Here is a 25,722-nt window from a genome sequence, read left to right on the forward strand (position 1 = left end):
CGCACAACTGTATGAAATACCAGAACCACTATTTATATGCCACTCACACAAATAATGACACTGTCTTTCGGCTTAACATGTTCCTACTGTGGTTGTAGATTTTACAAAAGTGTTAGGTAATCTCTGGAGAAAGAGATATTTCAGAAAGCCCAAATGTCACTTAAGTTTAAATCTACACAAGTACCACATTCATGATAGATAGTTGGACTAGATCATCACTCTGTAATTTTACAAACCCCTACCATTTGGTGAAAGGATGATAACTTTTGCAAGCTAAGGAAACACCAAGAATGAAAATACTCTTGTATTTTTAAAGACATCAATTACTTTGACAATAATGGATGAAACGTCCTATATTGTGCCGTGTATAATGTGCACCCATGTTTTTGGCCCAAACTTTTAGGAAAAAAACTTTTATTTTAAGTTTTTAGTTCACTTTTTTATTTATTTCTATTTAGAGTTCAGTGATCATATTCCAGGGTATTATTTTGAAAACATATATCATTATTGCTTTCTAGAGTTACACTTTAATGCATAAGCATAAATAAAAGAATTAAAGCATTTATATAGATACAGAATTAGCACTACCCATGTATAATGCTCATCCTTATTCTTCCCTCAAAAGGTTGAGCAAAAAAATACACATTATACGTGGCAAAATACAATAATATGAGTGTTGATAAGTTCATTTTCATTTTACCAAGAATATTACTACAATACCCAGATCTACAGTTTCCAGATCCCATTGATGAAAATAACATGCTTGTCCAGTAAGTTAATAAAGGAATTCTTATGAAGTAACCATCCCCAAGGTACACATTTGCAAAATTGCGCCCCTTAAAAATTGATTATCTGCAAATATAAAAGCAACTTAGCTTTCCCCTGACTTCTAACATGTTCTCATGGAATGGGGCATTGGGGTTCTTTATCTTTTCAACCATTCAAAATACTTAATATAGATATTTGTATCATTTACCAACTGATTTCTGTTTGTAGCTTCCCCTTTTTTTGGTAAAGTTATTTCAACATATTGTAATAAGGTGCTATCATTAGCTGAATCTTTTAGAATCTTTTAGAAACTGTTATTTGCTTACATTTATATAACAAATTATTTCCTTTAACTTATATTATTTCCTTTGGTACCCACTTTCTTTATGTTCATCTGCTACATTTTACAATAATTGTTATTGAGTTTAATCATTTTCTCTTACTTAATTCTTTTTATAGTGCAATTCTTCCATATAGGTTTTCAAATGGTCTCTAAAAACTTGTATCTTTCAAGGGGACTGACTTTTATACTTCCTACAACTCTATTTGACTTCCTCCTATAAAAATATTCTATGATGGAATAACGTGATACATCGCCTGAGAGTAAAATGCCTGATACTGTACGTACTTCAGTCATATTTTTTAGATATATTTAACACTAATTTCGTTAACACTTAAGACAGTGATTCTAAAGATTGCCTCTGATGAAGACATATGCCTTCACCCTTTATTGCCTTGAGAGCATTCTGATATGTATCTGCTCATTCATATCACTGTTCTAGAAAATATCCAAATAAAGTGACAAACATTTATTCTCTTCTAGTCATGAGAGTCACCATATTTTGGCCTGACCTCTGAACTGTTCCAATTCAGATGTAAAATGCCCAGGGCCAGGGCATGAGTCTCTTCCATTTCATCACAAATACAACGTGTGGTTCTCTGTGTCCTCTTCTCCCTTTGAAGCATCTTTCCTGCCACCTCAAACTGTCTGACACCAAATTAAGAAACAATGAAGATGTACATAGAGTCTGACTCCCTGAATACTGGTTAATAGCCAATGGCAAACTAAGACCACCTGCTTTGGTCTGGTATGGTGTACATAGTCCTCAAAACAATCCTGCAAAGTGTCTTTATCCAGTTCCATGTCTTCAAATATGTCACACACTGTCAACACCAAGTGAACACCTTCACTGGAGAATTCTCCCTCACCTCCAGACCCATTCTTGGCAAAATTGGGCTAGTCTCATAAGCATCTTAAGGGTATGGTGTCCCAGATAAAAACCCTATGGTTTTTTCACCGTGATGAGTGACAAGTATATTCCAGTTGCTCCATCCAAAAATCTGCCATAGACTCCTCTCTTTCTGTTCTTTCCTCTCCCATCAGTCAACAGGCCTTGACACCAATACCTTCAAGTGCATTTAGAATCTGAGCACTTCTCATTTCTTCCACACTGGACCTTTGTCCAAGCCAAGATTTAGGTGCTCTGGTTGAGATTATACACATAATCTTTGAATCGCTTTTGCCAACCATGAAGCCAATATGTTTCTATTGGCTCCTATTCATATCTTACCACTCCACCATGCAGAATCTCCCCAAAATGTCCCATCTTAGAGGAACAGCTGGCAACCTTCTAATGACCTAAAAGGCCTACACGATCCGACCCCAGGCTGCCTCTCGGACTTGAGTTTTTTCTCCCCTGTCCCTCTGCTCTGGCTGCCCTGACCGGCCTCCCACACAACCAGGTGTGCGTGCGTCTGAGCATCTGTTTCCTTTCCACCCAGAAAACTCACATCTCAGGGATCTGTGTAGCTCCCACCTTAACTTGACCAAGTCATTGGTGACACACTAACTCCTTGATGCCAACTTTTAAGTGGGACTCGGTATTTCATCTTGAACTTCCTACTGTCTTCTCCAGCTTACATCTTCTGTTGAATGATAGCCTCAGAGATGGTATATACCTGACATAGTTTTATGTGTTTATTATCTGTTTCCCAAATTCTGGGTTTCTTCTGTGGATTTCCTTGTGGAAACCACAACACCAAGAATGGTTCTCTCATATGGTCAGTGCTCGGTTAATAATTGGTAAGTAAATAGATAAAGGGATGGATGAGAAGATGACTATTGCAGATTTTCCATATGAGACAATGGAGAGTTTAATGGAGTATGTAATCGGCTCACTGGTGGATGACTCTCCCAGTTAGGGAATCAACCATTTCTTTTCTTTTTTAATTTAAAAACTTTTTATTGCATTTTCCCCCTTGTATCCTCTTCCACCTCCACTGCGGTGCCTTCTCTCTGCCCCATTTCCTCCCCGAATTTATGAGTTCCCTCCACAGTGTGAACACTACCGAACAGGGAATTTTAGTCGTGAGTAGGCTGGGCAGTTCCCAAAGGGTCTAGTTTTAGTTGCTACTTTGATGAGAGAAGCTTCTAAATCACATATTTTATAATAATATCTTTGGTTGGGTTCTTTGGCAAGTATCATATAAAGGATTGTCCCAAAATAATAACTAACTATCATACTACAGGTACTTAGTAATACTTTGTTATTTTCATCCCATCAAGTTCACACCACTGGATTTCAGCTTTGTCTGTAACAAATAACAATGACCTCCGTGGTTTTTCACACGTAAAACTTCAGCGATCACAGTTATTTGCATGACTCAGTATACCCCCACATAAGATCCTTTCATTTGCCTTTTCTTATCTATGCTATATAACCTGATTATTTATAAAGAATAAACCGACCATTTTAAGTAATCATGTGCATATATAGTGTGTGCACATAAGTGCACATATGTATTCATATATATTTTAATTTAAATTGATTTACATTGCTAACAGACGGAACTAGAATCGAGCCCATATTCTAACTTGGAAAGTCTCCAATACTCTCAGTTCACCCTGTTCTATTCCTGCTCCTTCCTACCTCACAAGAGAATAGCCTGGAGCACAGGGCACGTGTGATTTCAAAGAGAATCTTAAGGATTGCAGTCTCCAGGCCTAAAGAGGCTGGAAGGAAAAAATGGAAAGAACCGAGTGTTCTGATATCAGCATTGTGGAGTCCGACAACCTGTTCTGAATATTGATCCCCAGCCTTTGATCTGTCCAATAAATGCTACCCCTCCATTTAATCATACTACGGAAACAGGGTGCAGCCCAGAGAAGGGCCCCAGAGAGGGGTTTGGAATGGGGTCCAGAGGCAGAACACATGTTTAATTAGTTCGATATTACTCATTATGACTGAACACAATTGCTGTAAATGAACCCTTCGTTACCCTTCCTGCCTATAGAACACACCAGGTGGTGATGATCAGTCCCCAGTCTCATGCCCTGCTGGCTCACTGCACTCTTCTCTCCTCCTTCTCACTGCTGCTTGCCCCACAAATCAAACTTTAAAAGCAAACAAAAAAAAAACAAAACAGAGAAATACATACAGGCTCACATGAAAAAACAGTCATAGGAAGAGCTTGTCTCAACTTTTCTGTGCCATAGAGCATTCACTGTGTTTCTTATCTTCGTGGAAAAAACGGAGGACACATTCTTGACCTTCCCTCTTTCCCACATCCTTTCTCACAACGAGCATGTCTCCATTGTCTGAGGCTGTCTTCTCAGAACTCCCTGGGAACCAGTGACCTACTTGGGCTCCCTCCCTCTCCAACTCTCTGCCTTGTTAACTAGCCAGGTCCTCTTCCACGGCCTCACTCCTTTATAACCCACAGTGCTACACTGTACTTGTTTTTCTTTTCTTCCACCCTTTCCTGAAAGCAATGATTTCCAGAGGAAAAGTGTTAAATTGTCCTTCTTCCCAAACCCTCAGTATTTCTACCTGAAGGCTCTCCGTTGTTCCTAGAAGCTGAGTACAACAGCAATCCCAGCCACTTGCACCTTCATTAGAAGCAAACATTTCCTCCTTCAGATTCCCCTTTCTGCCAAACCGCAAGCTTTATAGTTTCCCAGCGTCCACACGAGTGTTTGAGAATATTTGTTTCTTTTTTCTCTTTTCTGCATCCAGATCTTATCTGTGGCCAAGTTCTGTAAATTCTAACTTTGTGATATTTTTATTCTCAGTTCGCTCTTTCTTTCCTATCCATGACCACTGGGACCAAAAATATTGCATTTTTGGACTCTAACATGCACTTTCCCCCCAAAATCTGGGAGGAAAAGGGGTGTGCATCTTATAGTCTGAATGTAGCTTACCTGGCTCTCTGTGGGGCAGGGGGGCTGAGGCGGGACAGGGTCACGGGGGGCAGGAGCAGGGTCGCCGCTGCACTTTCCTGCCAAATTTTGGGGGGAGGGAGTGTGTCTTATAGTCCGAAAAATATGGTATTACCTTTTGGATGGACTAATGAAAAAATATTGTCATGAAAGTAAATCGAAAGGAAAACAAACAGAAAATGAAATTTGTTAAGAATGAAATGTCATCAAGCTGAATCACTTGTGTCTATGAATTAACTAGACTGATAATTAGGCGCTTTTTTTTGCCCAAATTATCCTGGTCCATGGTTACTGTCCTGCAGCAATTATCGTCCAAGCAGTAAATTTACATTCATCTTTCTAGCAAGATTGTCCAATAAATCAAAATGCGACTTTCATTAGTGATCAGAAATACCATGGCCAGAGCGCTGAACCCTCAGCATGTAACAAAGCCACCAAAGGGAAAAGCTGGGAAGTGTTCAAGGGCAGGATACACTCTCAGGGAATCGAAGGAGCGCAGTTACTTGAAATCATCTTGAAGTTAACTTTACGACTGCAACGTTACGACGCACAGAGCAACTAGAACTAGGACGGAAATATTAATAAATAATAAGATGGGAACTGTAAGATCCAAAGAGTGTTAACCAACCTTGGGAGCCGTACTGACTGTATCGGTAGGGACTCCAAAATTGTATTTCTTTTTAAGAAAACATCAATATTCCTCTGACATAAAAATCCAAAGATAAGCCATTCGTCATTAACTTGGGGTTTCCCTCTGCGTCCCCACTTCCGCTAGAGGAAGAGAACAAAGGAAGGGGTGACGGTGGCTGAGTGGGCTGGATCACACTGGCTCTGAATTAGGAACTCCGTCATCACTGTGGTCAGAGGCAGAGCGGTCCCCTAAAGGGCTGACCTTTGACTTCCACTTCTTAATTGCCCTGTCTCTCTCCTTTGTCTCAACTAGATTGTTCTCTTATTGTTAAATCAATATATTTGAGCCTTCTAACACCAGCTGAGGCTCAAGGATTAAATTTTAAACATATTTTCTCAATAAGTCAATCTTGACTCTATCTTCAACTAAAGCACAATATGGGAAATGATATAAATTACGTTAGCCAAACAATATTCTTAATAAACACACTAAACATATTAAATTAAGTGCTTCTCTGTTGGGTGGATGATATTCAAGTGATGATATATATCTGATATGGTACTTGTATCTAAAATACGTAAAAACTCTGATACTCAATAATCAAAGACAAACGACCTGATTTAAAAATGGGCAAATGACCTGCTCAGGCTTTTCTGCAAAGAAGATACACAAATCGCCACAAAACACGTGAAGAGATGCGCCGAGTCATTAGGTGTCAGCGAGATGCAAACTGAAACCATGGGTAGACACTGCTTTTCATTCACTCGGATCCTGACATCGAAAAGCTGGACAATAACAAGTGCTGCTGGGGATGGGAAGCGATTGGAACCTTAACCCATTGCTGGTGAGGACACGTGATGTCACAGTCTCTTCGGGAAAAATTCTGGCAGTTCCTAAAATAGACTAAACAGTGTTACCGCGTGTCCCAGCCATTCCACCCCTAATTTCTACCCAAAAGAAATGCACGCACATGCCCGCATAAAAGTCATCACACGCCTGCCAAGTGTCGAGAGCAGCCTTACTCACAATCCTGGCAACAACCCAGGTGTCCACCACCTGACAAATAGAAGAATAAAATGCCATATAATCACACAATGGAATATTATTTAGTCATAAAAAGAAACAAAGGAGCCGTGCATATTACCGAATGGACACGCCTCAGAAACAGTATGCTGAGTGAAAGAAACAGGTCAACACCCCCACACACGCATTACACGATCCCATTTATATGCAATAGGCAATACCCCAAGTAGGAAAAATCTACAGAGACAGAGGAACCTAGTGGTTTCCTAGGCTTAAAAGAGTTGGGGGAAAGGTAGAGACTGCCCAAAAGGAGAGTGTTTCAAGTTAGACAGTGGTGATGGTTACGCAGTTCTAGGGATATACTAAAAAAAAAAACATTGAATTTTACACTTCATATGGGTGAATTGTAGAACATGTGAGTTACATCTCATTGAAGCAGCGACAAAGAAAGTTATCCTCGGCTTACCGCACTTCTGTGACTCTAAGTTGTGAAATGATTTATGTTGGAGGTCATACGACTCTGTGACACAGATGCAATGTGATGAGCTCCATGAATGTTCCGTTAATGGTGTCCAAACAGTTCTCAGTTTTGTATTTAACTTATTTGCCATCTGCGCACTTTCTTCAATGAAAAACAATTTCATTCATGAACCTATTCTGTTCTTTCCATCAGCAGGTGGGAGGAGCTTGTAAATGTACAGATTAGAAATATTTGTATTCCAAACTTTAATAAACTTGCCTCTGGGAAACTCTTACTATCACAATAAAGCAGAGACATAATCCAAGGAAAGAGTAAAATTTGCTTTAAAATACCACAGGGCATTTACTGATTTTCAATTACCAATTGATTCCACCTAGTATTAAGTCCCAAGAAAGAATTTTCCTTTTCCTTGATATATTCAACCTGGCACATCACTTAAATAGCTATCGATTAACTTAAATAATCAGGACCACAAAACCAACGTGAAGTTTACTTAGAAAATCACCTTTTTGTCTCTGATACAATAAAGAATAGGAAATGGTAGGAAATGCAGTGTCTCTGTAAGTCAGAGGGGAGAGCGTGCTCCCTTATTCCTTGTCCCTTGGTCACCCAAGTCAACAGCAGCCTTGGTGTTTCATGAAACTGAACCCAAGTGACTGAGAACAATGTGTTTTGATGATGGGACCTTTCTCCATCTCCCTTGAAATGCATAAAGAAGTGATTTCTTCAAACTAAGAAGAAATCGTATTTCTTCTAATAATAAAAAATTATTAGCTAATCGTATCTCTGGTTTTGTTATCATTCTGTAATAATTGATTTTTTTTTAATTTTGAGGTCATTTGTGTATAGAAAGCTTTAAGACTGGAAGACTGAACATTTGTCTCAGGAGTAGAAAAACTTAGCTCTAAGGTCTTAAGCTGGTGACTGTCCTCATCCTGTTCTTTAACGTTTCGTTTGCTACGTGCTCATCTCAAACTAAGAAACGAAGCCCTAACCCCAGGCCTAACAAGTGACATAGACATTAGCATTCGGGATGGAACAGGTGATCTCAAGATTAGTGAGAAGAGACAGCAAATCCCTGTCAATTTTCTCTATGTCTTAGACCCATTAATAGGTCTGTATTTGTCTGTCTGTCTGTCTATCTCTGCATCAGACAAAGATAATACACAAATATGAGCATAGGTACATGTCTAGCTATATACCTTGGCTTGCTATATTTCTAAATCACATAATTCCACTTGTCTTTATAATATACATATATAATTTAAAATGCATCATCTTAAAGAAAAGATATACTTACTGCCCTCTAGAGGTGTGAACCAGTAGTGTGATAAGTGTAGATGTCGCTGGACATATACAGTTTAAAGCTAACATGGCGTATTTAAACTCTTCTTCACAAACCACATGATCTGTTTGAAATAAAATAGGTAAATTAGAATAACTTACCTTGAGATGGTAATATTTTAAAATAATATGAAAAATAAAACGAATTAAATTACGAACATCGCAACATAAACACACTTACTTGAAAGATCTTGTTTTCCATGTGTCATTTTTTTCCCCCAGGAAAACTGTTTCTTAAGAGAGACCACTGCAGCACAGGACATAAACTCAGTAATACTGTGTGAACTCTGTTCAGTGCCAGGTAGATGTTGGAAATACTAGAAAACCACTCCATAAATTATTTGACTATGTAACCATGATGCTGTACACCTCAAACTAATACAAAATAATATTGAAGGTAAACTGTCATTTAAAAATAAAATTTAAAAAAAGAAAGTAGTAAATCATGAGTTAGTAATGGACAGAGAAGGGGGCATCTAACTCCAGTTCTGCCTCTAACAAAATTGGCAGGCTTTGTCAGAGGGTTTCATTTCCTTATGCCTCATCTGCACGCACGAGGGGTGGGGTGCAGGTCGGTTTGAGGGTTAGTCTGGACAATGAATCAGCTCTAAGAAGTTAGTGACAATGGGAAACCCAAGATTTCCTGTTGGCAGAGGAGTGGAAGCTGTATTCCTCCCAGGACCAAACTGGAATACAACGAAACCAAGGAAAAGTCATCCTGCATAACCAACCAACCACTTCCTGGAGAGAAGCCTTATGACCAAGGACTTACAGAAGAAACCACTTCACCAGAAATCAGTGTACATTTTTTATGAAATACAACAGAGCATTTTGAAATCCAAATTGCACCAGAAGATTTGGAAGATGTGATTACCATATCCGCAATACCACATGAAACTATGAACTTACCCTTACTGGAATGTACAAACCATAATTCCCCTGGTCAGAGACCACGGTAAAACTGAGCTTGTGTGACAGTTTAGAAATATTCTATCTGATTTATCTTAAGGTTACAAAAAGCAACCAGAGGGTCCATATTGAAATTCAATGATAAAAAAACCATAAGAAATTATGTCACCTGGGAGGGGGAGGCCACTGTAGAGGGAGCTGATGCTGCTCAGCCCGGGTACACATCCCCGTCCCCGCAGTGATGGTGTGTGATGTGTTGGGGGAGGGGAGGTTGTGGTACACGGGTCACTTTATCGAACACTGTAGTCATTGGGAAGACTTACAGTGCTCCCAAGCTTATGAATTTAGGATGTTTAATTACTAACATTACCAGTGTCAGTAGGCATCTCTCTTTTCATTGTGTCTCCTTGGGTATTCATACCTGAGCATTTACATATGGAAATGCATGCCTTTTTATTTGCTTCCCCCTTCTGTTTCTTTTTCATATTATAATTAGGGTATTTATATTAATTGTTTGAAATGTATTTGTATAAATAGCTACAGTATCTGAATTTCATTCCAGGATAGTAAAGGAAGCATTACAAAATATTTATTATAAAAAAGAGGTATTTGATCTGATAGGTTGAAAACCATGGTCTTATACTGAGAAGTTAATGTCTAATAATCATGGAATTCCTTGTTAGATAAAAAGTAAAGACAGTCCCTTTTTTATGAAAAAGATATCAATTTAATCGATATGAATGACTGATACAAGGAAAGGAATCTGATAAACTATTCAACCAGATAATAATCTTCATTTGCATAAATCAAAGAAAGAATTCAGCATAATTTCTGATGAAGTGACTGGAAGTCATCTACTCCAATTTCTGTTTCTTTGTGGTCATAGAGAATGGTGACCTAGGAGCCAAGCTTATGAATAGACAAAGGAGTTATTCTCCATGAGCAGCGTGGGTGTCCAATCAAGGAATCTACTGGACAATCTCTGTAACTCATGTCCCACGGGATTTCACCACTGGTGTGAGCCCATGACTGCTGGGGCCTCCCATTCTTCACTTTCCCAAAAGGCAGCATCTTATTACAGTGATCTCGCTCCCTGATACATGGGCGTATGGGGTGGAAGTGCAGGCAAATAACTGCTTTATTTGTGTGTCTGTTGCCAGACCAGTGGGAGCCCCCAGGGCTGAGTCTGAATCACCCAGACAGCCTGAACTTTGAGCTGGGTGCAACACAAGACGTCTCTTGGAAGTTTTCACCATAATGGACGGGCAGCTTACCCTGCAGGGAAAGTACTACACATGGCTCCCTGGGTGGACAAAGACTTGAACAGTAGTGGAAACCTAGTGCCTGTCACCCAGAGCCGTCCCTTCCTTCTCCCTTGGGTGCTAGAGGCTTCACTGCCCCCACCTTGTCCCCAAGTTTCAGCTGGGTATATGGCTGCCCAGGAGGAAATGACATTTCTCAGCCTCCCTTTCTGGGAGATGTGGTCACATGACTGGGTTTTGTTTAACTGCTGGATCATTTTGCTGTGGACAGACCACTTTGCCTAAATACTCTTCCTTGCTGATAAAATGACCCATGTGGTCAAAGTCTGGCTTAGATTTGCAAAGACCACACTGCTTAGCAACTGTTCAATCTGCCCATTTTTTCTTTATGGCATCTAATGGCCCTTCCTTGTTGAAGAAAGCGTTTCCGCCTCAGAATGATAGACATTTCATTGTGTGTTCCCACCCTTCCACAGTTTCTGCTTATTTCGATCAGGATACCAGGCTCTCTCTGCCCTGCGGCTGGCCTGCAAAGCATGTACTACCCTGGGGTTCCCACCAAGGGCTGAGGCAGGCCCACACTCCCCTTCCCTCCCTCCACGCCCACCTTGCTCTTTCAGACGTGAACAATAACAGTATTGACCTCAAAGGTTTTTGAGAAAAATAAACGATGAGTATAAAATGCTGAACAGAATTCTAATCAAGTGTTATATATCATTACAATCATGCACTATTAAAATGAAAAACATTTGCATAAGCTCTCCTGAAATATATGCCAAGAACATGTTTTAATAATGTAAGTAGCCAAACAATATAACTTCATTGTTATCCAATTAACCATGATCCCGGTTTTACAGAGATGCTGCATTCTGCATGTATGTTCATGCATGCACATGTATGTCTGATAAGCACAAATAATTGTCTGTAAAATCAGGAATCACACTATTAATTGTAACTACCTCAAGGGTGGGGAACAGTTCTCAAGAGATAGGAATGTTGAAATAATAGAATTGTTTGAGATCCTTGATTTCTTCATTATTGTCATTTTTATTGTTTTTAAGGTAAGAGCTTTTAAGATAAGCAAGTATAATTAAAGATACAAATTCATAGATGGGTATGAACCAAATCTATTTTCTAGTCCCTTTGGCTTTATAAAAAATAAAATTGTTAATTACACTTATATAAGTTAGATATATTTTTTTAAAGTCTACCTCACCACGTTTTCTGAGCTCCTGTTTGATGGAAAGTACTAGAAGTTTCTGCTGTGTGGTTGCTAGGTAACAGCCCTTCAGCTGGCAATAAACAGCCGTGGAAAGTGCACTCAACCAATCCAGCCCCAGGTTTTGATTTACAAAAATCAAATATCCTTTGAAAAAAGGCTTTTAAACAGAAATGCAAACCAGGATAAAATTTTAAAATTGTTCATTTTTGTTTTTATTATACTCGGAAAAGTCTGTTATAGAGACCAACTGAGCAAATGGTGTTATAAAAAGTCTCACAGACTGTTTTCTTATCACACTGACTATGAGTATGAGTAGGCCGATGTCTGTGAAAACTGCTTCCTCTTCTTAGAGGACAATAGATCATCTCTAACCATTGAGTTTTATTTTGATCCTATTGCCGGAATCAATAAAGCAACTCATTGGGGACAGTGTGTGTGTGTGCATGCATGTCACCAACACATACATGTAGGCATCGGCACCTTTGCTTGTTCATCTCATCTCCTACACAGCTACAAACAGATTTAAGTGAACCTTTGCAAGCCATTTAGTTTCCCAAGGCCTAAATAGAAGACTGTTTGTTTAATACATGGAGTTCAACCCAGTTTGAGGGTGGCAATACGCCGTGAAGCAGATTCATTTCACTTCAGTGACGTTGAGTATAAAAAACATTCTGTTCTTCAAATTGCTTGAATTCTTGCCCTATTTTAATGGTATAATGCCTCTAAATGTTTCATACTAATTAAATGCTCAAAAAGAGAATTGTTTCCTGAATTCTAGAGCAAAACAGTTCTAGTCATCTCCTTTCCTCTTAAACATGTCGTAAAAACAGCAGTCTTAATATTTTATGAAAAATTATTTTACTCAGAAGTCTAATTTTTTTAGGTTCCAATCAAAACCAGTCTTTCCTCCCTAGTTCCCAGTAGCTATGGATATCGTGAGAGCTAATGGTATAATGATTGAATCATCTTAATAATAAAATGATAACAATACCAAACAATACTTCACCTTCTATTCTAAGTGATACAGATGTATGTATATGTATGTGTCTATATAAATATTATTAAACCTCACTAAATAAATATGTATAATTAAACCTCAATGATATGGATAATATATATTATATATATGTAAAATTATATTCTAGAGTTTAGTGGACATCTAAGCAATTAGAGATTAAGTAACTGCTATAATAGAATTTATATGGAGGTGAAGATAGAAGACGAGAGATGAGAGTCGCAAAGATAAACAGTAAAATGCTCCCTCGGCTCCCGAATTCAGCTGTGGGTGTACAGAATATCTGCAGCGATTTGGGAATCTGTTCTTACGCTGCATTTCTGTTACCACAGCTCTGCTTCAGTCCCTTTCCTAGTGCCTGTCACCCCAACAACAGCTGCCTAAGTGATCGCCCCGGGGGGGTCCTCTCTGTCCTCCCCACGGCACCCCACATTTCCCCTCAAGCCACTTTGCTTTCTAAAGTTAAAATGTTATGCCTTCCCCTAAAACTCTCATTACTTCTCAACAGCCCAGGTCTTTAGTGAAGCCTAATTCAGAATCACACAGACGCACACATGCACACACATGTTCCTGTGTGTGCAATATGAAGTTACTAAGCTCCCACGCAGTATGATTTGGGACAATGTTATATAAGTAAAAATCCCATTATAATATTTGCCATCTTCAATTACTGGCTCTCCTACTGTTAGGAATTCATTCTTTTGGAGCTAAAATTTGTATTTTAAGAGGGCCTTTACAATGCAAAAGTAATTACTCCAGGGATGAAGATATTATATTAAATTACAAAAACCATGACTACCTATAATTCCATCAGATCAAGTAAACTCATCAAGTGAAACCTAGTGAGACCAGAGCAGAGCTGGTGTCATGAGTTTTGATCCAGGCAGAGGGGAGCAGGGTGGGGAGGAGGACCAGGAGGTTGCAATCGAAGTGCTACAGAGCTCAGCTGGAGTCGTGATTTTTATCAGAATGCACAAGCACACTTGCTCACTCGCAAAAGGAGAGACATGAAGAAAAAAAGAAAACTTGCTGTTGGGTTGACTGCTAGTCCATCTCACTCATCCTCATACCCCTCCTGCCTGGAATCACCAATTGCCCACAGTAGGACTCGATAAAAATGTTTGAATGAGAAAATGGGAGTGAAAAACATTATACTTGACCTTCTTTATAAAACATTGATTTTAAGAAATGACTTTACAGACTGAAAAGTCACAGGTTTGGGATAATGATGGGGATGTGATGGACAGCCCCTGGAAAATAGGCAGTAACCTCGTAGTAACTTGGTACAGTGGCAGGTGCTTACTGGACTTATTATGGTGAGCACATCATAAGACAATAGACATAGACATAGACATAGACATAGATGTCAAGCCATTATGTTGCATGCCTGAAACTGACAGAACTATATTTTAATGAAAAATAAAATAAAAATTGGAGAACTGTCAAAGTTTTGGTGCTTTAACTTTACAATACAGGATTTCAAAGCACTATGTTCTTAAGCAGGCTGTGAGGATGGAGTTGAAAATGATGTCTGTGTGGGTGTTACATGGGAAATGAAGAAATTATTCAGCAGGAAAAACTCACACCTCAACATTTGGTGAAAGTGAAGCCTTGCACACACATATGTTATTTAGAAACAGCTAAGATCACTTCCAATATTTATACTGCTTGGAACTATTTTTCCACTCTCTTTTTGGGTAGGAAAAAGTGAGGCATTAGAATGTCTGGTGTTACATTAAGGAGTAGACGGTGGATCAACTGAAAAAAGACCTTCATTTTCCAGTAAATCCTTTCTCCCGGAAGTGTGTGTGTGTGTGTGTGTGTGTGTGCAGACACCCACGTGTGTGTGTGTGGGGGGGGATTTTAAACAATACTCTTTTATACTGGTAACCATCCACTATCAGAAAAATGTGTTTATGAAATATTGTCAATGATTAATGTTAAAAGGTTTTTACTCCTGCCTATCCTTTTAACTTTATTGCAATAGATTTTTTTTATTCCCCAAACTAACTCCTACTGTTCTAGAATGATTCATTCTTCCTGGCATATTTTAGTTGTGATTTAGGAAGTATTTAACTCAGTCAACACTTTCCTATTCTTCCTTTCATTCATGAACTACAACTCAAACTCTGTTCCTTATGAAATACAATAATCAAAGCATGGGAATAAAATTAATGGAAAATTAAAACTCATTTGCAAATTGATTTTTATATTCTTTTCTCCTCCCTGTGGGTGCAATTTACCAATTTAACATCTGTTAAAATGAAGTGGGAGATTTTCAGAGGACCCAGGAGTAGAAAAGGAAATTTGTGAATAAAGCCGAGACTTGAACATTCACAGACAATATAACACTTTTTAAAATGTTTTTAAATATTTTATTTATTTATTTTTAGAGAGAGGGGAAGAGAAGGAGAAAGTGGGAGAAAAACATCAATGTGTGGTTGTCTCTCACACACCCCCAACTGGGGACCTGACCTGCACCCTAGGCATGTGCCCTGACTGGGAATTGAACCAGCGACCCTTTGCTTCACAGGCCTGAGCTCAACCCACTGGGCTACAACAGCCAGGACGACAATATAACACTTTATCTAAGGGGTCAGAATAGATTGTTAACCTAACATAGCAGCTGATTTACTCACATAACACAGATTCACCTCCCACTGACTTTTTGAGTAATTTCATTTGTCTAGGAGACAAACAGCAAACTTTTTTGAAATTCAGCTAATTGGAGACCCCAGTCCTTTTGTGAAGTCCATTCAAGGTTTTGCACTAAAGGGTTTCTTTTCCTGGTAAAGTACATGTCTTTCCTTCTTTGCTTTATTTTGTGCAGTTTTTTAGGTTTTTTTTAAATGAGTTTTGGAACATAAAGTAGAGAAAGAAATACAAGCCTGCTTTTATTCTGATTAAATGTGGCACTACAAAAACATGTCTGATAACTAAGCTACTATGATGTTTTGACTTTTTCCTCATGGTTCGGAACTAAATGGAGACAATTTATGAAAGGCTCAACAAAGTGGAGGCATAATCTGCCTTCCAGGCGACTTCTGACAGAGAGTCGACCTTGGAAATCCTTTCCCAGGATTGCGAGTCCCACAGAAGGTTGACAAAGAATACAAGATGGTGTCAAACCACCGTTTGAGGTTAGCCATAGTGTGGGAGCCTGCTGCCACCTCTTCTTACGTTACAGCCCCAGCTGTCACCTGGTAAACACTAAGTGCATCAGTAAAAATATTTCTCATAACCAAAGCTACAACTTTCAACATGCCATTCAACTTTCGATCTCCAGAGGCTGACAAAAATAAGGCAATGGAAAGAATCTTTTTAAAATACTGATATTGTGTAAATGCCCCACAGTTGTTTTATCCACTCATCTGTTGTTGGATTCTTGGGCTGTGGAATACTACTCAGCTGTAAGAAAGAAAATTTTACCCTCTTTAACAGTATGGAAGGACCTGGAGAACATTATGCTGAGTGAAATAAGGCAGTCAGAGAAACACAAACTCCATGTAATTAGATTCCACTCATATGTGGAATCTAATGAACAAACCGAACTAACAAGGGAAATAGGGAAAGACTCATAGATGGATAGTAGGCTGACAGCTAGTACTGGGGGAAGCTTTGGAGGTGGAGGAGTCAAGCAAGAAAAACAAAGGACTCGTGGACATGGACAACGGCTGGGGCTGGGGGTATAAGGGGACTAAAAGGAAATGTCAAAAACAAAACAATAAAATTTACAAAATAAAATAACATAGTGATATGTACAAGAATGTTGCCCCTGATATACCAGCAAGGGAATGAGTGAGTCCAGGCTGACATCAGAGGTGTGAGGATGTGGGCGCCCCCTATAGCATGTGGACTGCAAACGCTATTGCAAATGTGCTGGGGTGTGTGTGAATACCCAGGGAAAAGGGAGGGAGCGTTTTTGTAACGATAAGTGAAACTTGATCTTGGTGTGGACTAGGGTTGTGTCAGTGGGTTAGTCTTGGGTATGCAGGGCATGTGACCTATAGGTGGATCGGATGCAGAAGATGGAAGACTAAACTCCTAGGTTTGGGGCGTGAGTTCCAAGTAGGCGGTGTTGGGAAGAACGGGGGAGAAACAGATTCAACATTAGGGAAAGTCAGCTATTTCTAGATGTCTTCACGTTGAAACCGCTACTGGAAACCTAACAGGAGGCACTGACTGTGCAGGGAGAGACGGGACTGGGGCCATGGTGGGAACCGGGGGAGAGATCTGGTTTTAGAAATCAGACGAGTAGACGAGCCCTCTGAAAGAAAAGGTACAGAGGCAGTAGCAGAGAATCTACTGTGTGGACAATGGCAACTTCCTTTTTGCTTTCCAATGCTTGTTTCTTTTCTTTATTTTTGTAGCCTTACTGCACTTCTTAGGGTTTCCAAGAAGATGCTGAGTTAAAGAGGCTTCAGCAGGCACCCTTGTTTATACCTAATCATAAGGCGAGCCTTTCTTTTTTTTTTTTTAAGATTTTATTTATTTATCTTTAGAGTGGAAAGGTTAGGGAGAGAAATATCAATGTATGGTTGCCTCATATGCGTCCCCTGCTGGGAACTGGCTTGCAACCCAGGCATGTGCCCTGACTAGGAATCGAACCGTGATCCTTCAGTTCACAGGCCCCTGCTCAATCCACTGAGCTACACCAGCCAGGGCTTTAAAGGGCGCCTTTCATTACGTGATCGATACAGTCTTTTTCCCAAAGTTATGTCGTAGATAACTTGCCTTAGGTTCAGGAGTTCTTTAGTTGTACTTTTCTAACACTTTTTCTTTCTTTTTATTTTTCTTTAATTGTGAGTGGATATTGAATTCTCTCTCAAATGCTTTATTTATATTCATTGAAACGTTAATAATATTTTTTCCTTTAACATGATGATCTATTTCTGGAATAATTTAAAGCTGGTTATTTATTTCTGAATGCATTACTTTGTTCATTTTGCTCATACATTTTATGGGTTTTTCAATAATCTTCATCAATTAAATTAGCTTATTTATTATCATTTTTCATGCTATCCTCCATGGGTTGTATATTGAGTTTATGTTAGCCTCCCAAAATGAGTTGGGGAGATATCTTTCTCTTTCTGGTCTCTGTAAGATATGGGCGTGCTGAGAATTACATGCTTTTTTGAATGTCTGTAATGAGTTGTTTATAAAATATCACAGACACTCCTCAGTTGCTTTTGCTGCAAACAAGGCTCATATATATTTGTTAGGAGAGCAGAAAGTGGGCATTTGAGACTCATGGTGATCATCAATTCAGTAGGTACCAGTTACTAACGGCTGATGGACTCAGGAGGGTCTAACAACCCTAAGGCATAGTTTCTCTTACTATCTTCATTTTCTGTTTTGAAGAACTCAGGCTTAGAGAGATTAAAAAGCCTGAGATATGCGGTTCATATACACTAGAACAAAGATTTCGGCTGATGGTCTTTCCCGAGAATTTGTAATATTAATCTCGCTACTTGGACAAATTTATTCTAAGAAGGACAAATTGTTGGAAGCATGCTTTGTTTTTCTTTGAGTCAATTTGAGTTGGTTTTTTACTACTTGACTCTCATTATGATTTGTTGTGTACATGGGTTCATATGCAGAAATCTCTTCTTATAATTATTATTTTACTAAAGATTTTATTCTTTCTGTCTATCTTTAGGCTTCCTAGTTCCACGTTCCCCTCTTGGTGAAAAGAGGGGATTTGTATCTTCTCTGCTGCTGAAGGCACGTTCATGGGACCTTTTCCCCGTGATCGAAGTGTAGGTGGTTATTTTAATTATAATTAACAGGATGACAGTTTACATGGCCATTCATTCAAATGATAGTGTAATGATTCAATACTTTAATAAATGTCCACATTTTGCTCAGGGGAAAAGGACCCTTAAATAATACGAGTGGTAGATTTGCACAAAGTATGGTTGCTAAGTTGCTACATTATTTTTGCTTTCCAATAAGTCAAATTTTCAAGTTTCTCTTTTCTACCTATTAAAAACATTCATCTTCGATTTAAAAATATGTCAGTATTATGGTAAAAGTTCCACAATTTAGGGTGAATTAAAGAGGCTATTTACATAACTGGAAATAATATATTTTATATCTTGTGGTAACTAGAATCATGCTATTTAATACCTGTGGGAATACAAAGACAAAAATCATAATTACAAACAACAGTAGTTATCTACTGCTGTATAACAAATTACTCCAAAACGTAGTGACTTCAATGACCATTGTTTTACTTCCCCAAATTCTGTGGTCAGCATGGCTGTTGGGTTGCCTGGCAGGTTAGTTGGGAGCCAGAGAGGTAGGCTGTCTGGGAAGAGTGCCCCACCCCTCTTTCCCTGGGATGTTTATCCTTGAAAAGCTAAATCAAGATTTTTTTACATGCAGTTTCTGGGCAGGGAGGCAATGAAGGGGCAGTAGAGCTGCCCTGTCCACTGAGGATTAGCTTCTGAAGTCATACATCACTTTTATCTGATTCTATTGGTCAAAGCCGGTCCTGAGACAACCCACATTCAGATCTGGGAAAATAGAACGCACCCCCTTGTAGAACAAGCTGCCAAGTCACGTGGCAGTGGGACAGATCCAGGGAGCATGGTCCATCAGTGACCATTATTTCACCAATCCACCCCACAAACTAAGTGACAGCTTGAAACCCCGCCTTCTGAATGGTAAACTTCACAATTTTTAAATCTGATGCTGAGGTATAAATATATGATATTGTTTTTGGAGTCTCACACACCACCCTAGACTATTTTTATGGCATTTTAATGAAATTGGATGCTTTCATTTTTTCATAAAATAAAGAGTTCCTCCAAGATGTAATCTCAACCAGAAAGTAGTATGGGCGAAAAGAAATGTCAGCAAATGTCGTACGTGAGAAACAGTAAGATAAACTCTTGGGACAGAATTTTTAAATATTCCATTCATTCCAATGAACTTGTCAAAATAATGGCAAAGAAGAATGTGAAAGAGAATCAATATGAACAGTCTTTGTAATTATCTGTTTGTAAAGGAAACTATTTCAGTGATTTTAACCTGTCTGTTGTGAGCCAATCCATGAGTTGCCAAAGAAGGGGGGGGGGAAATGAAGTCTGCTCTGAGTTTTAGTTATTAACACATTTAAAATTAAACTTGTCTCCCCAAACCAGATGTCGTCTCAAGATCCACATTCCGTATGCGTTTACTGAACACCTAACATGTTGCAGGCATTTTGTAATTAATCCATATTGCTAATCCCAACCAATGGAACAGAGACATTGTGCATATTACAGCCATTTAACAGGAGAGGGGAAGGCTTAGAATGCAGGTTTGCCTCACTGAACCCTGAGTGGGGCCACTCAGATTTAAATTCATACTTTTAGGACCTGGCCTAGTGCTATGTCATTGCTGCCTTCCTAAAAATCTTACTGTAGCAAGGCATTATCAGTATGATGAAAATGTGCAAAAATATCCCTTTAGCCTAATAATAATAATAATAAGGCAGCTTAGTTACAAAGTTCTTTTACTTTAAAAAAAAAAGGCATTGCCTGAAGGCTAATTGTGGAACAGGTAATAGATGGAATACTTTAATTTTACAAAATCTTCTACAAAGAAGGTACTGTTATTTTTAAGTTTCAGCTTAGGAAACAGGTTTAAAGGAACCCTGGCACCAGCTCTAACCATTTAAATCAGAATCCAAATTAGCACTTAAACAAAAATTTACCAAAGAGATACTAAAATGCAGCCAAAGTTGAGAGCCATTGGTTGAAATCATATGCTATACATTTTTAGGAAAAAAATGCCGTTATTAGTCTCAAAGCTAAAGGATAAAAGAGCAAATTAAGTAGCAATAATTTCATGGTTTTCTTATTCGCATTTAAAAGTGCTTATAATTTTGCATTTAACTATTATACGAGGTAATCATTTTAAGATATGTGAACACCTCTTCTGAAGAAAATATATGTCCATAATGCATAGTTAAAATGATTTACATTTAACTGCTTCTGAAGCTTTAGACTATTCGGGTGAAATATAATATAAAAACACAAGACATAGACTCATAGATACAGAGAACAGACGGACGAATGTTAGAGGGGAGGGGGTTGGCAGTTGGGTGAAAAAGTGAAGGAATTAACCCTCCAAAAACCCAGACTCACAAACTGACACCACTATGGCGATGACCAGAGGAAAAGGGGGTGGGGGAGGTAGAAGAGGGTAAAGGCGACATAAATGGTGATGGAAGGAGACTGGACTTGGGGTGGTGAACACATATACAAATGATGTAACGTAGAATTTCACACCTGACATATATAATTCTAGTAACCAATGCCATCCCCATAAATTCAATAAAAATTTCAAAAACATACAATAATTAATAAATAATAATACAAGAATTTTAACAATGCATATTACTGCCTTGATCAAAATTAGTTCCTACAGAAGCATTCAAGAGAAAATTAAAGTGCCATTCTGTTGTTTAAGTTTCTAACAGTTTAAAGTATAATCTCATGGGAATAATTATTTTATTTTAAAAACCATGTCTCCACGAAAAATTCATATGTCTTTTTCTAGAATCATTTTCAAAATCTTTCCCCGAAATCAAATTTATTTAAATATACTTGAATATACTTTAGTATATTACTGAGCTGTATTGTAAGTTTATATGTATGTTAAATAATCTATAGCAAGGTCTCACCTATGTGTAAATGTAAGTATAAATTAATAGATATAACACTTGAATCCTATATTATGTACAAGTTATCGCCGCTAATCGATTCAGGCTTAATATCCAGTAACTCTGATTGCTAAAATCACCAAATTATATGACAAAGTAAGATTCACCCCAAATCATTATCTTGTCACAAATTTAACATGGATAAATTCTCTTACAACAAGCAGATGATAAAAAAGACACTCTTCTGTTCAGTAGAAACATGAATATAATAAGCTGCCACTGACTTCAGAGACCTAATTCTCACAGTCACAGCGGGAGTTTGAGAACATTCAAAGGATCTTATTTTAGACTAAACTTACCAGCAAATTTGATATGAAATTTATTTTCAGGCTTTAATATCTGGACATACAAAGGACAATTTGGAGCAAAATCTTTGACAGCCCACGCTCTCAGAATTGTTTGGTGGTCCTGAAATGATAAAACCAAAATATCACAGAAAATGTATAGCACAGGCGGGCGCTGCATGACTAAATTAGGGTGTTCCCCGCATGCACAACGCCGTCTGTACAAGAAGATAGAAACAAAGCAAGACAACCTAGATATTTTTGTTAAAAAAAAACAAAAAAAAAACAAAACACATGTGCTTATTAACCTTTTGGTGAATCCAAGAGCAGAGTTCCACCACTTTAATTCCATTTTAGATCTACTGTCCTGGTAGTGTTTCAGCCGAGCCCTGGGGCAGGAGGGGCGAGTGGATGGTGGGAACTGTGAAGCCACTTCTCTGGGGGAAACGAGGTCTGCAGCTTCAAGGAAGCCAGGCCCTTCCTAAGACATATCTGAAAGGGCGGAAACCCATCGCCCAGCAGTATGGGGGCCCCTGTGCTGATGTTGGTAGCGACTCAGCATAGTGCAACATTGTCCTGGGTTTTATATTTTTTTCTTTTCTCTTTTTCAAATTTATTTTTATTGATTATGCTATGGCATTGTCCCAGTTTTTCCCCCTTTGCCCTCCTCCATGCAGCACTCGCCACTCCCTTGGGCCACCCCCACCCCATCCTCACGTCCATGGGTCCTGCCTGTGAATCCTAATGGGAGCATGGTGCCTCCCCAGCTCTGAACACAGCCGCAGGAGTCCGCCTCTGTTTCGTAGTGAAGTCCCTAACATCTGTTTCCCACAGGGCTGCAGACACTTCTATGAGACCTCACTCACGAGAACACAGAACAGTTGACGAAGGAGCAGGCAGGCTGTACTCTTGGTGCCTCTGATGACACGGGTCTTTCTTCTTCACCCTTTCTGTCCATCCAGACCTGTAACTTCACTCATTCCCAGTACCCAGGTCCTTCTCCTTCTCCTTGCTCCTCTGCTCAAGGTGACCCAAACTGTGACAGTTGCCAGGATGACACGAGTTTGCTTATGTTTCCCCTGAGTTCCTCTTTTTGGTTGGCTTTTTGTTTATTTCTTCATTTAGTATTTTTTTGGTTATAGATATTTTCTTAAATGTCTAGAGAGCCCTGCTGTCTGAACACAGGGAGGAGTGAAGGGCTCAAAAGGTGTTTGGGACCTGAGTGGGGCCTTATCTACACTTGAACTTCACTTCAGGAGCTCCAGACCTGATATCAACATTGACCTGAGTTTTACCTCTCATGACTATGTGGCATTCTCTCTCACGATGGACCCTTTCCCCAGAGAAGATTCCCCCCACTCTTGTGCCAGCAGGGAGGTGGGTCTAGCTGTTAGGGTTCTGGGTTCTGCAGGAGAAGCCGCTCACACTCCCTGAGGCAAGGTGCTCTTTAATTCCTGTAGCTCAGAGGGAGGGGTATTCCCAGATTAAATTCTTCAAATAGCAAGCCTCTTCCCCCAGGGCAGGGGCAGTGACCAGCAATGAACTTGTGCTTTGAAGATTCTGACTGTTTCTCTTATGGACTCATAATCCCCATTCACAGGTTTGGTCCTACATACAACCCAAACTGAAGGCTTCTGGGGCCTCTATTTCCTGAGACTTTTGAGCTTCCATTGCCAAAAGCTGCCTTTTGGATTTTTTTTTTCCTTTCTCAACTTGAATTTTAATTTCCTTCTGTCTGTGAAGTCAGTTACCACTCGTCTCTCTGCTTTCCAGCTTCCGAACTTGTGTTACCATTTTCTCACCTACCGCCTCCTCTGTCCTCCTGGGTGGAGTCTTTTCACTCCTTCCCAGTCAGTCTAGCAGTGTGTCAGGTGTGATGGAATGCATGGGCTACCTAAAAGTCCCAGGTCCTTTGGCTTATAGCAACCTTTGACCAAATGACAAAGAGTCATTGGTTTGATTCCCAGTCCCGGCACATGCCTGGGTTGCAGGCCTGGTCCCCAGTAGGGGGTGCATGAGAGGCAACCACATTTTGATGTTTCTCTCCCATTCTTTCTCCTTCCCTTCCCTTCCCTCTAAAAATAGATAAAATCTTTTTTAAAAAAGACGTTGGGCATGTATTTCCTAATGCTTCCTTTGTAACTCAAAAACTAAATTATAGATACTGGAAGACTGCAAGTGTCCCAGGATGGAGTCACCGCTTGAAGAACACAAGGTTGATGGTGACACAGGTTAGACAATCGTGGAAATATGACTGAGAAGTTCAGGCCAGGGAGTGAAGACCACAGAACACCTTCCCACGTTAAGGACTCACAGTCCTAAATTAATGTCAAAGGGAAGCCTCTTGCATGTCCTGAAAGACCCAGGCATATTTTGCCTTGTCCCCATCACTGTGGAAGTGACTCACTTGTCCATAGACCTCAGACAAGGCCAGAGATAGACTCATTGCTCGGTAGAAAGAAGCACAAGTCAGCGGTGCCTATTCCTCAAAATGATAAAGCATTTCTTATACTTAATAAAATTGAAAGGATAAAATTAAGAATAGAAGTAATCACAGGGGGAAAGGGGAGGGAGGGATTCACATGAACACATGGACAATAAGGTAGGGGGTGGAAATGGGAGGGAGGTGGGGACCACTGGGGTAGTGGGCAGGGCTGGGAATATAACACAGAAAACTGTACTTGAACAATAATTAAATAAATAAATTTAAAAAAGAAGTTATAATTTGATAAACTACCATTTAATTTCATTAAACACAGAAATTTAGGCTTAAATATACATCATAAAGGTCACGTAAGCCAAAGGTTGCCACGTGGAGTGTGGTTGAAAACCACGTAGGATGTTTTTAAAGGACACATATTTTGATCCCCAGCCCATATATTCTGAACAGTTTTCACACATGCAGGTATTTTAGTGATTTCTCAGCTGATTCTAACGCAGACTCCCTGACCCAGCACCTTGTCTGTAACTTGAGAAACCCACAACCATTTTAACAAAACCGCACAGCACAAGGTGTATGAAATACACAGTGGTCTCGTTCATATATACGCATGACTGATTCTACTCCAATCAACAGAAAACCCACGTATGAGGACAAACTTTTGTCCTCGAAAAACCTTTGTTGATGCTGTCTGTGAGCCCACTAAACTTACAATGTGACAAAGATAGTTTCAAGGCATTTGCTTCTTCTTAGGAAAATTTTACTGTCACCAGTATTTGGTGCTGAAAGATTAAACATAATCGAAATAAAAAAAAAAAAACAAAACTCTGCGAAGGTGAAAAGAAAACAATTCCTAGCAGAGATCTGAGAGACTCACGGAGGATGTCCGGTCCACCTCACAGCGGCTGCTCAGGATAAAACAGGCCTCGGCGTCGTCCATCCTGAATGCAGACAGAAAAACAACGTGATCGAACACTGAAATGCCCACGTGCCATCTGAAAAAACAGGTTTCAGTGTTCAGTCCAAGGCACCCGCTAGATGTAAACTCTGAGTCCTCTTACACTGACGTGAAAGCTGGATTTCAAATCACAGCTGTATCTGACTATAAATAAGATTGTTGAACTGGCTTTATAGCTCAGTACTTTGTAATTACAGTAGTAAAAAAGTCAGGTAGTGATTTTTATTATATATTTCCATATACTGACTGTGGGACCTTGAATAATTCTGTTTTGCTCAAAGTCATTCTGTTATCACATTGATAAGATGTCGTAGGAACTTAACCCTTTTCATCAGTCGCCTACAACAAAAGTGGTTTCGTTGTACATCCTTACAACTCCAGGGTAAGTATGAAGACATATTTAAACCTTTAAAAGCAACAGGAAACACCAGGCAAAGCCACCTCTGCTAGGAA

General features: G+C 39.3%; 1 protein-coding gene across 2 annotated transcripts in view; it reads right to left on the minus strand.

Annotated features, from left to right (window-relative positions):
• The window catches only part of KCNT2 (potassium sodium-activated channel subfamily T member 2), a 197,543-nt gene that overhangs the window by 63,110 nt on the left and 108,711 nt on the right, over window positions 1–25,722 (minus strand). For both annotated transcript variants that reach the window (XM_037069416.1, XM_037069417.1), the window contains exons 12-14: window positions 25,189–25,252; window positions 21,887–21,995; window positions 8,423–8,531 (exon numbers count right to left, since the gene is read on the minus strand). In XM_037069416.1, the coding sequence (XP_036925311.1) occupies window positions 8,423–8,531; window positions 21,887–21,995; window positions 25,189–25,252 (282 nt within the window). The remainder of the gene's footprint in view (window positions 1–8,422; window positions 8,532–21,886; window positions 21,996–25,188; window positions 25,253–25,722) is intronic.

Source organism: Sturnira hondurensis, unplaced genomic scaffold (assembly GCF_014824575.4).
Source record: "Sturnira hondurensis isolate 20B ecotype Veracruz unplaced genomic scaffold, ASM1482457v3 Scaffold0018525, whole genome shotgun sequence".
Taxonomy (NCBI): domain Eukaryota; kingdom Metazoa; phylum Chordata; class Mammalia; order Chiroptera; family Phyllostomidae; genus Sturnira; species Sturnira hondurensis.